General features: G+C 34.9%; 1 protein-coding gene across 1 annotated transcript; it reads left to right on the top strand.

The window, feature by feature from the left end:
• The first annotated feature begins 2,185 nt into the window (after positions 1-2,185).
• LOC131649678 (uncharacterized) lies at positions 2,186-13,614 on the top strand. Its single transcript, XM_058919428.1, has 2 exons — positions 2,186-3,875; positions 13,559-13,614. The coding sequence occupies exons 1-2, from the start codon at positions 2,186-2,188 to the stop codon at positions 13,612-13,614; spliced, it is 1,746 nt and encodes a 581-aa protein (XP_058775411.1).
• Positions 13,615-17,329: the final 3,715 nt, after the last annotated feature.

Below are 17,329 nucleotides of genomic sequence, written 5' to 3'. Positions count from 1 at the left end.
TGCTGCAATTTTTGTAGTCAACCACACATGTTGACTTTGAGTGACGTGGCGTGCTACATGGCGTGCCACGTCAGCTTCCGTTAGACCAAACTGACAGCAGGGACTAAAATTGTGGACGGAAAATTTTAGAAGGACCATTCTTTGAAAGAAATTTTTATAAAGACTAAAATTGAACTTTGAGTTATTTATAGGGACGAAAAACATATTTATCCCTTAAATGAATAAATAAGAATTTACGGGGTGTTACACACACCAACTCACCGCTTCAGTATTACTTATTTATTTCTTCTTCTTCCCTTCCCTTCACACTCTCAAAATTCTTCTTCACTTCAACCTTCACACTCTCTTCTTCTTCTTCCCTTCCCTAAAATTATATTTCTTCTTCTTCCTCTCAGCAAAAATCAGGTGAGTAAATTTAAGTATTTTGTATATGATAATTTTATTTTTAGAATTAATTTGTAATCTAGATTTTGGTTTTATTTTTTGTGTTTCATGTATCAACTGATTTATTTAAAGGGAGCAATATTTTGGGATTAAAAGCATCAAGAACACAACAATTTGTTCATCAATTCCAAGTACACATTAATAAACTTTTTATATATTTTGTGTATATATTTAAAAGGTGCAGTAGATATATTAGATATATTTGGTGTTTATATATTTGATTTTGTGTGTTTTTTTTGTTTGTATAATAATAATATAAACTATTTTTTTTAAAGTTAATTTTGAAATAATTATTAATTATTAGATATTTATATGATATTAACTGTTAAATAAAAATAGTAAATAAATTTGTTGTGTTTATGTTAAGAGATTTATTGTGTTGATTTTAAAGTGTGTATATTTGTGTGTATTTATGTTAGAGATTAGATTATTTTTTTGGTTTTTTAAGTAACTATAAAGATTGTATATTTATTAATTTCAAAAAATGATATCTTTTTATTTTAGAAAAAAAGCTGTATATAAAAATGATATCTTTTTATACTATAAACATATTTCTTTATATAATGTAAACATATTTCTTTATATAAAACAGTTTATTTAAAAAAGTATATATAAAATAATATAAAAAAAGTATATTAAAATAAATAAAAATCAGTATATAAAAATAATATGTTTTAAAAAATATCTTATATATTTTGAATAGTTTAAAATAATATATAAAAAACAGTGATTAAAAATAAACTATGTGTTTTTAAAAATTAATACAGAATATTTATTTATAGTTTAAATCAAAACAAAAAACAGTATATTATTTATAGTTTATATAAAACAGTTTATTTAAAAAAATATATAAAAAATAATATAAAAAACAGTATATAAAAATAAATAAAAAACAGTATATAAAAATAATATGTTTTAAAAAAGAGTACATAAAAATATCTTATATATTTTGAATAGATTAAAATAATATATAAAAATAGTGTATAAAAATAAACTATGTGTTTTTAAAAATTAAAACAAAATATTTATTTTGTATAGTTTATAGTATATATAAAAAACATTATACAAAAATAAAATGTTTAAAAGTATATAAAAAAAATTATACAATATATTAAAAAACAATATATAATATAAAAAGCATTACAATATATATGTTGTAAAAAGTATATTTTGTAAAAAGTATATTTAGTATATTAAAACTCCTCACAAATTTATGTGCTTTTTTGTATAAATTTTTTTAAAAAGCATTACAAATATATATTCATATAATAGTTTAAAAAACAATATGTATTTAAAAAATTAAAATTATATTTGATAGTTTATATTATATTTAATATATATTTGATAGTTTATTGTATGTAATAAAAAATAGTATATAAAAACAATATATTATATTTGATAGTTTAAAAAATTAATTTTGTACTTTTAAAATTAAAATTATATTTGATAGTTTATATTATATTTAATATATATATTTGATAGTCTATTGTATGTAATAAAAAATAGTATATAAAAATAATATATTTATTAAAACGGTATATAAATATTTTAAAAGCAAGTATGTATGTTTAGGACTAAAAACAAGTATATATATATATATATATATATATATATATATATATATATATATATATATATATATATATATATATATATATATATATATATATATATATATATATATATATATATAGAAAAAGACAAATATTCAATATAATTAAACATGATTCACATGTGCAGTATGGAACATTACCAATTCTATCGTAGTTGGATGTATGATAGAATGTTTCCTGGACGACGTGGGCTTAAACCACTTTTTATGGAAGGAGTTGCCGCGTTTCTCTTGTATGTGTTTGCTCAAGAATGTTGTCGCAAGGAAGGAGGGGTAAGGTGTCCGTGTTTAAAGTGTGGTTGCAGAAATATTATTAGTGATCCTAGTGAAGTGAAACGTCACTTGGAAAGAGAGGGTTTTAGGCCAAATTACTGGGTTTGGACATCTAATGGGGAAACAATGCAGGAGATGAATAGAGAGGCTTCTAGCAGTCAAACACATATAGAACTAGATATAAATAGAGTTGATCCAGGGAGTAGTTCATCACAAATGCAATGCCAGGAGCAATTTAATCTCGTCGAGGAGATGTTCACTGACGCATTAGAGGTGAATGTGGCGTATGATGAACCACAAGACTTAGATGGAGAAGAGCTCCCGAATGAGAAAGCTCAAAGGTTTTATCAGTTGTTGAAAGAAATAAATATACCATTATTTGAGGGGTCTTCTGACTCTAAGCTATCAATGTGTGTGAGACTTTTGGCAGCAAAGTCAAATTGGAATGTTCCTGATCAGTGTTTAGAATTCTTTGCGAGAATGATGTTGGGCGCGACTCCTGTGAAAGAAAACATGCCTACAAGTTATTATGATGCAATGAGGATGGTGTCGAAGTTGGGATTAGAAGTAAAAAAGATTGATTGTTGCATTAGAGGTTGCATGTTGTTTTATGACAACGAGTTTGGTACAAATGATGGGGAATTGGAGGAATGTAAGTTTTGCGAGAGTCCGAGGTATTTAGTTAGCAGTAAAGGAGTTGACCAAAGGCAAAATCGCATTGTAGTGAAATCTATGTTCTATCTACCAATAATACCTAGGTTGCAAAGAATGTTTGCATCAATGCACAGTGCAAGCCAAATGGCATGGCACCATACATACAGAATTAGTTCAGGCATGATGCGACATCCATCTGATGGCGAGGCATGGAAACACTTTGATAGAGTTCATCCTAAATTTGCACTTGAACCCAGGAATGTCCGACTTGGATTATGCTCAGATGGTTTCACTCCTTATAATTTTTCAGAAAATGCATATTCTTGTTGGCCAGTTATTGTTACCCCGTACAATATCCCTCCTGAGATGTGCATGACGAAACCTTACATGTTTTTGACATGCATCATTCCTGGGTCGTCGAGTCCAAAAGCGGGAATCGATGTTTATTTGCAACCTTTAATTGATGATCTCAAGAGGCTGTGGGTGGGAATGTGGACTTATGATGTGTCTCGTAAACAAAATTTTAATATGCGAGCGGCATTGATGTGGACAATTAATGACTTTCCTGCATATGGCATGTTGTCTGGATGGGGTACACATGGTAAAATGGAATGTCCGCATTGCATGAATCACACAAAAGCGTTTACTTTGAAACTTGGTGGGAAAAGTTCGCGGTTTGACTATCATCGTAGGTTCTTACCTACCAACCATGAATTTAGAAGGAATAGAGATGCTTTTGGTAATGGAATAAAAGTAAAAGATCTACCTCCCCCTCGATTGTCATCGACTCAAGTATGGAATAGTGTTTGTGGCCTACAGAAATTCACAGACTATGGTGAAGCACGTAGAATTAAAGGATACGGGGTTGACCATATGTTTACCCAGAAAAATGGTAAACAAGCGCTAGTTTCCTTTTTAAAGGTTACTTTTGCGGAATCAACTAGAATACTCCAGGACTAATTGCTTTATTTTGTTATATTATGTGTATCTGGTTTGTATTGAATGCAACAGTAACTTTAAAGTAAAAGTAAACACTGAAATTAAAGGCTTTAAAGTAAATCAAAGCAATAAAAAAAAGCAATAAATGTGCACTGAAAGATGAAATATAACGTAAAATGATTGCATTAATTAAACTGGTACGCATACGTACATTCCAAAGTTGCACTCTTTACTCATTTTTGCACAGAGATTTGAGTTTACTTGTGTTTATGTAGAAAATGCGGACCCCTAACTATTCCTATGGAACTTGCTTAAATAGTAAAATAAAATAACTACTAATAACGGTCGACTGATTATCAGTCAACACGTGTCTTCGACATGCAAGATCTTCAACTGTGAGACCTCCACGCGTCTCTTGTAACTGCTGAAAAGTGTCTCCTTTTAACTTCTAATACCTCTCGACTTCCACTTCAGTTTCTGCAGCAAAATTCTTAAGTCTTCGCATACTTCTGATCGAACGCTGAAGCCTCTGATAATCTTTCTAGTCGAACAGCTTCGACTACTAAGCATTACTTAGTCGAACCACTTCGACCCAAATGGCAATGTAGTTATTTACTTTAAGCCCAATTACCAATTTAGGGCCTTTCTACCAAATTGAGGCCCAATTACCAATTTTGAGTCCCAGTTGCCCATTTATTGGTAAGTCGAAATCCTAGGGTAACAAATTGCCCCCCAAGCGACTTCTTTCGACTGACTTTAGGAAAGAGAAAAGATGGCGTTTCAGTTCTTTCTTGGGTTTCGACTTTTGTTAATTCCCATTACGCCATGATTACATTTCATTTTCCCAGACATTAATTATTACCTAAACACTAGGTAGTGGGCTGTTTACCTGTTCCCAACTTGCTTCTTTATCAAATTTATAATAACTTTATTAGCAGCTTCGACCTGACCATTGGCCTGGGCGTAATATGGAGTGGATGTTAGCAATTTAAATCCTGTCTCTACTGCAAAAGCTTGCATCTTTCGACCAACAAAAACTGATCCTTGATCAGTAGTAATAGTTTCTGGAATCCTATATCTATAGATAATGTGTTTTTGTATGAAACTAATCACTGCTTCTTGATCAGCATTAACTAGTGGGACTGCCTCTATCCATTTAGTAAAATAATCTATTCCTACTAAAATGAATCTTTGTTGCTTAGAAGATGTAGGTTTGATTTCTCCTATTAAATCCAAAGCCCATCCTCTAAAAGACCAAGGTTTGACAATGGCATGCAATTCACTGGCTGGAACATGTTGAATGCCTGAAAATTTCTGGCACTCTTGGCATCCTCTTGCATATTCAATACAGTCTTTTAGCATTGTCGGCCAATATAAACCTTGTCTAAACAACAACCATTTCATCTTATGGCCTGACTGATGAGCTCCACAAACACCACTATGAACCTCTGACACAGCCAAATATGCTTCAGCTTCACTTAAGCATTTCAACAATACACCCTCAACTGTTTTCTTGTATAAATCATTTCCTAATATCACATAGTTTAGAGCTCTAAATTTAATCTTTCGATCAGTTCCTCCGACTGGATTATTTAGGTATTGGACCAATGGGTTTCTCCAATCAGCACCAGTCATATTGTCGATGGCAAAAACTTCCAAGGCATACAAATCTTTACTTTCAACTTTACTTTCAACATTATCACCTACCCCCTCGAATTTTGATGTCGACAATTGACCTAACTTGTCTAATACTTCATGGGTTTCTTTATTCTTGATCTCGACCATATCTTCTAACTTGTCTTTAGAAACTATATATCCAGAAGCAATTTGTGCCAATTCATTGGCAATGCAATTGTTAGATCTTGGTACATGCAAGATCTCAACATGTTCGAATTTTTCTAATAAGCGTATCACAATTGCATAATACATTATTAGATTTTCTTTGATGCATTTATACTCTTTTATGATTTGTCGAATTATTAGCTCAGAATCACCTCTAATCTCAACTCGTTTTGCCCCTAAATCTATTAGGGCCTTCAACCCAGTTATCAAGGCTTCATATTCGACCTCATTGTTAGAGCATACTTCTTTCATTTTATAATGGAACTTTGTTGGAAGTCCTTTGGGAGAAATAATCAAGACTCCAATGCCTGATCCATTTTTGTGACTAGAACCGTCAAAAAACAGTTTCCAGTTAGTTCGTTTGACTTGATTTACAGACAATTCGACTAACCCATGGTCGACTATAAAATCAACCACAACTTGTCCTTTCATAGCTTTTAAAGGGACATATGTCAAGGAAAATTCAGTTAGCGCTAAGGCCCACTTACCAATTCGACCATGCAAAATTGGTTTAGACAACATATGTTTAACAACATCAAAATGAGAGGACACATACACATCAACAGGCTTTATATATTGCTTAAGTTTATTACATGAGAAGTACAAGCATAAGCATAATTTTTCAATATCATTATACCTAGTTTCAGCATCTACTAGGGTTCGACTTAGATAATATATAGCTCTTTCAACGCCATTATCATCCTCTTGGGCTAACATACTCCCAATTGTCGAGCCTGATGCAGCTATGTATAATTTCATACTTTTTGTCCTATTGGGGGGTAACAAAATAGGAGGCTTAGTTAAATAAACTTTTATTTGGTCGAACGCCTGTTGATGTTCTTTCTCCCATTTGAATTGATCTTGGTTCTTGAGCTTCACAAGTGGTGAAAATATCTTCGTTTTGCCACTTAGATTTGAGATGAATCTCCTCAAGAAATTAATCTTCCCCAACAATGACTGGAGTTGTTTCTTTGTTTCTGGCGCTTTTAGCTCCAAGATTGCTTTCGTCTTATTTTGGTTTATCTCAATGCCTTTCTTGTGAACCACGAAGCCCAGGAAATCCCCTGCTGTACACCAAAAGCACATTTTAAAGGGTTCATTTTGAGTCCATATTTCCTCATTCGTTCAAAAGATTGTCGAAGAGGGTCTAAGTGACCATTTTCAGAGTTAGATTTTATTACAATATCATCAATATAAACCTGCATAAACTTGTCAATAAAATCATGAAACATGGAATTCATGGCTCGTTGGTATGTAGCTCCAGCATTTTTTAAACCAAAGGGCATTACCACCCATTCATAAGTTCCTAAAGCACCTGGGCATCGAAACGCCGTCTTAGGTACATCTTCGTCAGCTATAAAAATTTGGTTATAGCCTGAATATCCATCCAATAAGCTGAGATATTCAAATCCGGCTGCAGAGTCGACTAACATTTCAGCAACCGGCATGGGATATTCATCTTTAGGGGTAGCCTTATTTAAATCTCTGAAATCTATGCATATACGAAGGCTACCATTTTTCTTTATGACAGGCACTATATTAGCTAACCATTCGACATACCTCGCAGTTCGAATAAACTTGCTTTTCAGCAATCTTTCAATTTCTACTTTGATTTTTTCCATAATCTCTGGCGCAAATCTTCTAGGAAGCTGCTTGATAGGTTTCTTTCCTGGGTTTAATGGTAGTCGATGCTCCACCACATGTCGACCCAACCCAGGCATTTCATGATAATCCCAAGCAAAACAATCTTTGTAATCTTTTAGGAGTCGAATCAACTTGGTTTTTAAACAACTTGCAAGCTTCGTGCTCACATATGTAGGCCTTTTAATGATCCCATCACCCAAATCAACTTCTTCCAGGGGATCTTGAGCTTGCATTCTTTTGACTGATCCTAATGGATCCATTTCGAAACCTAAAGGTTCGTCATCGTATATTCCATCAAGTCGTTCGACTTGGTGATCGACTTCAGGATTGTCCTCATTTTTTACCAACATGGCCTTAATAGCCATATTTTTCTCTAATTCGGCTTCTAAAGCCATTCTTTCTTTGTTTTCTGCCAAATAAGCCGTTATTCGAGCCAGGTATTCTGACTCAGTGGTCATCATCTTTGATTGATGTCCTCTGCTCTGGAGGACTTTCATGGTTCAATGGTTCATTAGGATCTTCTTTATTCCAAATGAAACCATAATTTGGGTCTAAGTTCAGATACTTAGACACACTTTCATCAGAAGAATACACCTCTTCTGCTTTGTAGCAAGGAGCTACATTTGCCAGATGCTGGTCGAAGTGTCTACGACCACTTTCAGTTTTGTAATAACTTTGGTCAGCTTCAATATTCTCCACTATACCATCTGGCCTCCAAATGGCCACATGTTGATGTAAGGTCGAAGGAACTGCCCCTATTCCATGGATCCATTCTCGACCCAACAGCGGTTTAAAATTTGCTTGCGATGCAATCACCATAAAGATGGTTGACCTGACAGTCGAACCAACAGCTAGTTTTACTTGAATTACTCCAAGTATTCCACTTGTCTTGCCCTCATAATTAGACAACACCATATTATGGGGCCTTAAATCTTTGTCAGATTTACCCGCTTTCTGAAGTGAGGAATAAGGCATTAAGTTTACAGCAGCCCCACCATCGACAAACACTTTGTTATTGGAACATCATCCACTTTCGCCCTTATGAATAAAGGCTTCAATTGATACATCATTCCTCGACCTGGCCTTTCAAACACAGCCTTTTGCTCTTCTACCACTCCTTTTCCCATTACATAGTAACAAACAGGTGTTTCTTCCACATTCTCGCCAGGAAGAAAATCATCTTCGTTCTCAGATACCTCAGATACTCTGTCGAACTCTGCTGGAAGTACAGAGACAATTCCACAGTCGATTAGCAACTCATCTGACTCTATGTCAAAGTTGTCGTCGACCTCTTCATCCGACAGTGGAGAATGCTCAGGCTCTTTTTCTGTATTGAGGGTCGGAGCATCATCGTCAACCAATTCTTTAATCAGTTTCTTTCCTAGGATCATTCCTGCAGCCAGTCTTTCATTTGCTATTTTAGCCTGCTCTTCAGTCAACTTCCTGTGAAAAGGCTTTGGCTGATAGTGAGAAAATCCTGCCTGCACCATTTTCGAATTTTCCTGTCCATTCTTATGGCTTCTTTGGTAACGCCTCCACTGCGTTCGAGTCATGGGGTTCTTTCCTTTGTAGTTTGGAGATATGTAATCTTTTCTTTTAGATCCACTATCCGTCATGGAGTTCTGTCCATTCTTCTGCCATTCTGGGCGTTTACCTCTGAAGTTAATGGGTTTCACCCATTTGTCTTCAGGGACATCCGTCTTGGGACGGAAAGTCCTTGGTTTTTCAAACATCTTCCTGTATTCTCCAGCCCTTCGACCACTGTTTTCTCCTGTGTACATGAATTGACGATTCTTGCCTCGACGAGGATCGAACCTCACTTTGTTTGCAGCATCGACATTGAAAACAACATCACACCTTGGGCATAATCCAACTTGAGAGTTGTTATTGTGGCATCTCTCAAGGAATTTCAAAAGACTTTCTTTTGGTTCAGGATAAACCATGTTCAAAACTTTGCCATCAGTAGCGCCGTTTTGCTTTCTAACGAAACCATCAGTAGTCTCGACCATCATCACATCAGCAAGCTCAGTATAGTGAGCCTCTTCGACTTGCAAAGGATCAATATCAACTTGCATTGATGATTTTGGCTTTTCTCCAAACTGTAGCCTTCCTTCTTTCAAAGCTTTTTGCACCAAATCCCTGAAAAGGACACATTGAGAAGTTTTATGACCCAAGAAATTATGAAATTTACAAAATCCTCTTTTTTTTCTTTTGTTCAAGAGGAGGATTTTTAAGTCCTAGGGGTACTATGATTTGCCCATCAGAAACCAACAAATCAAATATTTCATCACATTTTGTTATATCAAATGAATACGTTTTACTAGAAAATTTTTCATTTTTACTTTAATCAGATTTTTATCTTTTGAGGGCTTGAGCAATTTACAGACATATGGTGGTCCTGGCTTTAATTCAGCCACGTTGACCTCTCCCTCTTCGTATTCACTGTCGCTATTAGAGTCGAACTCACTTGTAGTAACATAAGCTATCTTTTCTTTCTTATGATATTTACTAGCTCTGGCTTTTTCAGCTTTTAGCCTTTCGACCTGGCGTACTCTATCTGCCAGTTGTGCCATATCTCTCAAATGTTGGGTGTCTAATTTCTTCCTTATGGAATAATCTAACCCACCTGCAGCCATTTCGACTAACTCATGTTCAGGAATTTGTGTGAAACATCTAGCTTTCAGTAACCTAAAACGGTTTAGATAGTCATCGACTGGTTCTGCACCCTTTCGCCTAACTCCAGCTAATTCTTTCAAACTAATTTTCGACTGTCCCATATAAAATTGTTCATGGAACAATCGTTCTAATTGGTTCCATGAGAACAAAGATTGTGGAGATAAGGTCGTGAACCAAGTAAATGCATTTTTTGTTAAAGAACTTGGAAAATACTTCATCTTTAGATTTTCATTGTTTGCTAGCAATATGTTCGACCGTCGACTCGCCAGTCTCACCAGCAAATTTGGTGAATTTTGGGACTTTCCACCCCCTAGGCAATTCTGTTTGCCTTACATATTCTGACAACGGGGAAACGAAATTTGGTCTATGCAAACCTACATTTATTCCATTCTGAACTAAAATTTGTTCGACTACATTAGAGATATTATTGTGTCCAACATTGACATCTTGCTGGATGTTCCTAAGAACCTGGTCAGCATCTTGATGCCTTTGTACTATTCTAGGGATCTCTTGCTCAATTTGATCTCCTTGTCCTATAGGTTCGACCCCTCTCACATTTGACCCTTGAGTAGTCGAAAGTTTTGGTTGTGGGGGCGCTCCAAAGAAATCTGCAATTCTGGCCATTTGTCCAGCCAATATTTCATAACTTTGGTTCGTGTTATTTATCATGGGAGTAAAAACGGTTCCCATTTGTTGAGTAAGGGCATTCACCATTTCATGATTACTTTCGTCTATTTGTTGTCGAATTGACAACATTGACGTAGTACTTAAAGATGGCAAAGCCTGGTGATTATATCCTATGCCTATAGGTCAACCCCCTTGATTTGATGTGCTTGTAGCCATCATGCTGTCAGAATATAATGAAGGATTTGTGTGCAAACCTTGCATCATAGACGTGGGCATTCCAAACTGAGGGTTAAAACCTGGTGGAGGCATCATTCCATGAAACGGCGGTCGTAATGGATTAAACGGTGACCGTACATTCGTTGGTGATGATACCAATATTGCTGCCGTCGATCCACCAGTATTTGTTGTTCTAACTGGGGATGAATCTGCGACATTTTGTGGTGTTGTTCCGGTCAGAACAACCCCTTGATTTCCAGAAAGATCAGAATTATTTGTATTAACTTCAGCCATGTTAGTTAATTTCTGACCACTTCTTAATATCATACATAACTATTATACTAACAAATATAAAACAAACAACAATTGACGAGTCCCACTGGGCGTGCCAATTTGTTTACCCAGAAAAATGGTAAACAAGCGCTAGTTTCCTTTTTAAAGGTTACTTTTGCGGAATCAACTAGAATACTCCAGGACTAATTGCTTTATTTTGTTATAGGGTTAAATAAGTTTTTAGTCCCTATAAATATGGCACTTTTAACTTTTAGTCCTTACAAAAAATTTCGTCGAACTTTGGTCCTCCCAAAATTTTCCGTCACGATTTTTGGTCCCTGTCGTTAAATTGCACTAACGGAGACTTACGTGGCACGCCACATATGACGCCACGTCAGGTAAAGTCAAAACTAAAAAAAAAAAGACAGTTTGCGGGGGTTTTAAACCCCCTTTAAATAACTTAAAAACAAAAGTGACTGGATTAAGAGACACAATTAAGAGAGTAGACTAATGCTGCCGACTCCAGTGATAAATTCCGACGTTAATTCATACATCACACTGCACGAGATATGAAGTCAATGGAAGAATTGGCTGTGATTCCATTCCATCATATATCGACATGGTTTTGGCTGAAATTAAAAAGAAAAATACACCACTGGCTTCCAATTTTGTGACTTTTTCTTTTTCTTTTCCCATGTCTTCTATCTACAGCTTTAGATGGGGAAATAATAAATGATATTTTTTCAAATTTGGAGACATGTGGGTTGACATGTAAAGTAGGCACAATAGCAGCATTTCAATTCATCATGAACCTTTGTTTAATAATAATACGCGTAAAGAAAAATAAACAAGACTCATTTTGTATGTTGCGAAAGCATTATGGTTCATATGTGGAGAAGCTACAAATTACAGTGAAAGCGCGAACAATGATACAGAAAATAAAAGAGTAGTAACTAACAAGAATAGAAATTAGAAAACAAAGAGCTTATTGTATGCCAGCAAGCAACAGTAGAGTTATTCTTTGTCTCAAAGGAAACTTACTTGTAGAAAAATAGTAGAGTTATTCTTTGTCTCAAAGGAAACAAATGGTGTAGAATTAATAAACTTACTTGTGTGGTTCTCATTGTTTTGTCCTTCAATAGAAATAAGGGTAGCAACTTCTTGTTTCAATTTGAGTGTATGTATATGTTAGTTCAACTTTCCACTTGTTAAATAATGATGTAAATGTGAAAAGAAAGTTAGAATAATTTAATAAATTTTAGAATTAATATTTTTGCATCCATTATTAGTATTGATTTTTATTACTTAACTAGTTTTTGACTTTGATAATGTAGAAGAAAATAAGAACAAGAGGAGGAAGTTTCAATGATCTTTCCTCCGACGTTTTGTCTCCCGGAACAAAAACACCAACGTTAGTAGCGAGATTAATGGGTCTTGATCTTCTTCCAGACGCAAACTCACCCTCTTCATCTTCTTCTTCATCTCTCTCAACTCCAAGCAGACAAAGCCATTACCATACTAGACCAAAACCAGACAATATCAAAATAATGAAACACAGACACATCACACAGACAGTGTCATCATGTGGTCTTTGCCTGAAACTCTAAGGATGTCCTCAGAAAGAACAACATCACTTGTTGAGCATAGATTCTCTCTCCAAATCAACAAAGAGTATATGAATCACGGTGAAGATTTAGCCACTCCTCCTAGGTTTTCATTTTCAAAAATCAGAAAACATGTATAGTGATCTACTACACAAATGTACGTTGAAAGACAATGCTCAATATTTCTATCAGAAGACAACACGTATAGTAAGAAGCGTATAACACCACTCAACAAAAGAAAGAAAAAAAGAGCAATTAAACACATCATATCCTAAATAGTAATGACCAATGCTTAATATATATTTGATACCTCATGCTATCTATCTCTATATTTTCCTACTATAACAGTTTTCATATTTTTATCAAAGAGCAATTAAACACATCCTATCCTAAATAGTAATAACCAATGCTTAATATATATTTTATACCTCGTGTTGATTAAATGAAAGCTATCAAAAGTTAGGGATAGAGGTATCTTAACAAACAGTTGGTGGGAAAATGTTGAGAACATATTATTGGTATACCTTTTAAATTCATTTTTTCCATAACCAAGAATATGAGAAACATTAATAATGGAAATCGTTGAATCAAAGAAAAACAAAGATTGAAGACGAAAATGATGTTGGTAGATTTAACAACACATAAAAACCAATCATGTTGGTACGATGACGACGACGTTGAGGTTAAATATCCTTATGTTTCTTTTCACAGTTAGCGTTCCATTTTAAAAACTTTATGTTTCCTTTATTCACAGGAGGTTACAAACCTCCACAGTTTAAAGATTTTTTCAGCATTGCTGACTTTAGGTGACGTGGCATTAAACGCGGCGTGCCACGTACTCAGCCGTTACATGAAACTAACGGGAGGGACTACTTTTAGGGACGGAAAATTTTATAGGGACGATTATTTGAAGGAAATTTTTGTAGGGACTAAAATTGAAGAGTCGCGTATTTATAGGGACCTCTAACATATTTAACCCTTTGTTATATTATGTGTATCTGGTTTGTATTGAATGCAACAGTAACTTTAAAGTAAAAGTAAACACTGAAATTAAAGGCTTTAAAGTAAATCAAAGCAATAAAAAAAAAGCAGTAAATGTGCACTGAAAGATGAAATATAACGTAAAATGATTGCATTAATTAAACTGGTACGCATACGTACATTCCAAAGTTGCACTCTTTACTCATTTTTGCACAGAGATTTGAGTTTACTTGTGTTTATGTAGAAAATGCGGACCCCTAACTATTCCTATGGAACTTGCTTAAATAGTAAAATAAAATAACTACTAATAACGGTCGACTGATTATCAGTCAACACGTGTCTTCGACATGCAAGATCTTCAACTGTGAGACCTCCACGCGTCTCTTGTAACTGCTGAAAACTGTCTCCTTTTAACTTCTAATACCTCTCGACTTCCACTTCAGTTTCTGCAGCAAAATTCTTAAGTCTTCACATACTTCTGATCGAACGCTGAAGCCTCTGATAATCTTTCTAGTCGAACAGCTTCGACTACTAAGCATTACTTAGTCGAACCACTTCGACCCAAATGGCAATGTAGTTATTTACTTTAAGCCCAATTACCAATTTAGGGCCTTTCTACCAAATTGAGGCCCAATTACCAATTTTGAGTCCCAGTTGCCCATTTATTGGTAAGTCGAAATCCTAGGGTAACACCATAATTGGACAAAAAGAAGTATCTTTTGGGATCTCCCATATTGGAAGGATAATTTGTTGCATCATAATCTTGATGTTATGCATATTGAGAAGAACTTTTTTTGATAATGTATTTAACACGGTGATGGATAATGAGAAGACAAAAGACAATGAGAAGGCTAGGAAAGACATGTAACGTTTGTGTAATTGAAAAGAATTGGAGTTGAAACCTCGACCAAACGGAAAATTATTAAGACCCAAGGCTTGTTAAACTCTTACTCCTCAAGAAGCAAAAGCAGTATGTCGGTGGTTAAATGAATTGAGGATGGCTGATGGTTATTCTTCTAACTTGGCAAGATGTGCTGACGCCAATACTGGGAAATTGCATGGAATGAAAAGTCACGATTGTCATATTTTCATGGAACGATTACTTCCAATTGCATTCAGTTCACTGCCCAAGAATGTGCTTAATCCACTAACTGAGATCAGTCAATTTTTTAAAGACATTTGTGCGTCAACTTTAAGAGTAGACGACATCATTAAATTGGACCGAAATATTTTTGTCATTCTTTGCAAGTTGGAGCAAATATTCCCGCCAAGTTTCTTTGATTCTATGGAGCATCTACCTGTGCATCTTGCTTATGAAGCTTTTCTAGGTGGACCTGTTCAATATAGATGGATGTATCCATTTGAACGATTCATGGGTGATTCAAAGCGATCAGTTAAAAATAAGGAAAGAGTTAAGGGATCAATTTGTGCATATTATATACATCGCGAAACATCACATTTTTGCTCTCATTATTTCAATCACATGATGTTGTCTCCAAGAATCATAAGGAACGAAGTTCACTTCAGTGAAAGAAGTCAATTTACATTATCAGTTTTCGGTCGTCCAGGCCGTCCCGCAGGGAAGAAGAGTGAGCATTGGCTTTCACAAAAAGAAATGCAATTTGCTCATGTTCATGTGCTGATTAACTGCGCTGAAGTTAAACCATATCTTGAGTAAGTATATTTTCAATTAAGTGTATATGTTTAATTGGTTAAGATTTACCTTCTCTAACCTTTTTTTCTTTTCGAAATAGGGCATTTGGTACCTACTATTATCAAAGCACAGGTGAACAACCATCGACTGGTTACACACATGCCTATTTTCCAACATGGTTTAAGTAGCAATTATCATGTATTGTTACACCAAGTCCTGACTTAATACATTTGCGAAATTTGTCTGAAGGCCCTAGTCAACGTGTAAATGAATGGCACACATACTTTGTAAACGGTTACAAATTTCACACTGAGGAATGGAGTGTAGGGAAGAAAACCGTAAACAGTGGTGTAGTCGTAAAAGGAGTTACAGAGGGTGGTGAAGACGACTTCTATGGGGTTATCACACATATTTACGAGTTGGTTTATAATTATATGGACTCGGAAAATAAAGTTGTCTTATTTTATTGTGACTGGTATGATCCATCTTCTAGAGGAACAAAAATTGATAAAAAGTATAACACTGTTGAGATTCGAAGAGATAGAAAGTACAAAGAGTATGAACCTTTCATTATGGCACATAATGTTAGACAAGTTTATTATGTACCTTATCTTTCAATTACCCCACGCAAACGAGAATGGTGTGTTGTAATCAAGTCCAACCCAATGGGTCACATTGAGACTGATGAGTTAATGGAAGATGTTGCATACCAACATGATGAGATTTCACCTGTTAATGAGGTAATTGAAATTGAGGAGATTGTAATTTTGTGTGATACTGCAGTTGAGGGTCAACAAGTTGACGAAAGTATCTTGTTGTCAACAAATCCTATGGAAGAAGAGCATGAAGAGCTAGGAGAGTCTGAAGACAATAATATCAGATGCGATGAAGACAACAAAGATTATGATGATGAATAACTTGAATATGTAATATTATCTTGAGTATTTCACATATTATCTTGTGTTATAGTATCTTGTGTAATAAGATCTTGTGTAATATTAACTTTTAAATATTATCTTGTGCAATATTAACTTTCAAATATTATCTTGTGTAATATTAAATTTCAAATATTATCTTGTGCAATATTAACTTTCAAATATCATCTTATGTAATATTAACTTGATAATATTATCTTGTGCAATATTATCTTGTGTAACAGGAAAAAATGCCACCTAAAAAAGATGAAAAAGGTAAGGGTCAATAAAACCCTCGTCGCACTAGATTCATTGTAGAGGAGGTTACTAACTCAGATATGTTCGTTCCTATGCCACGCTCTACTCCACCGCCTATGCATCCTACACCGCCTATGCATCCTACACTGCCTATGCATCCCACACCGCCTATGCATCCTACACCACCCATGTCTGGATCTTTCACTGGATTACTATCCATGCCCCCTGGATCAGGTTTTTTTTGTCCTCCTGGTTACTCTTACCCCACATATTTTCCTATGGAAACAGGTGGATCTAGCATGCCATTACCCATGCATATGGGGACAGGTGGATCTAGTAGCATGCCATTACCCTTGCATATGGAGACAGGTGGATCTAGCATGCCATTACCCATTCCTTCAGAGGATGATACCAGTGCTCTTGGAGATACCAGCGCTCCTGGAGATACTAGTGTTGAGGAGCAAACAAAGAGGAAGCGTATTTTGAAAAAAAAATACGACTAAAAAAATTAAGTATCATGAGGGCAGACTAATCATTTATCCCGATTCAGGATCGTAAGTTTTTGTGTTTTTATATTATATTTTAAATCTGAGTTTTATTTAATCAATACTAACTCAAGATTTTGTTGTTTAGAATTGTTCCCTCACATCAGGCAGTATCGATCATAACAAATATTATGAAAGAGAAGTACACACAATTCTAGCCGTCTTATGGAGCT

The sequence above is a fragment of the Vicia villosa genome, linkage group LG2, assembly GCF_029867415.1.
Source record: "Vicia villosa cultivar HV-30 ecotype Madison, WI linkage group LG2, Vvil1.0, whole genome shotgun sequence".
Lineage (NCBI taxonomy): Eukaryota > Viridiplantae > Streptophyta > Magnoliopsida > Fabales > Fabaceae > Vicia > Vicia villosa.
Note: the sequence above shows the minus strand (reverse complement) of the source record. Positions and strands in the feature narration are given on the sequence as shown.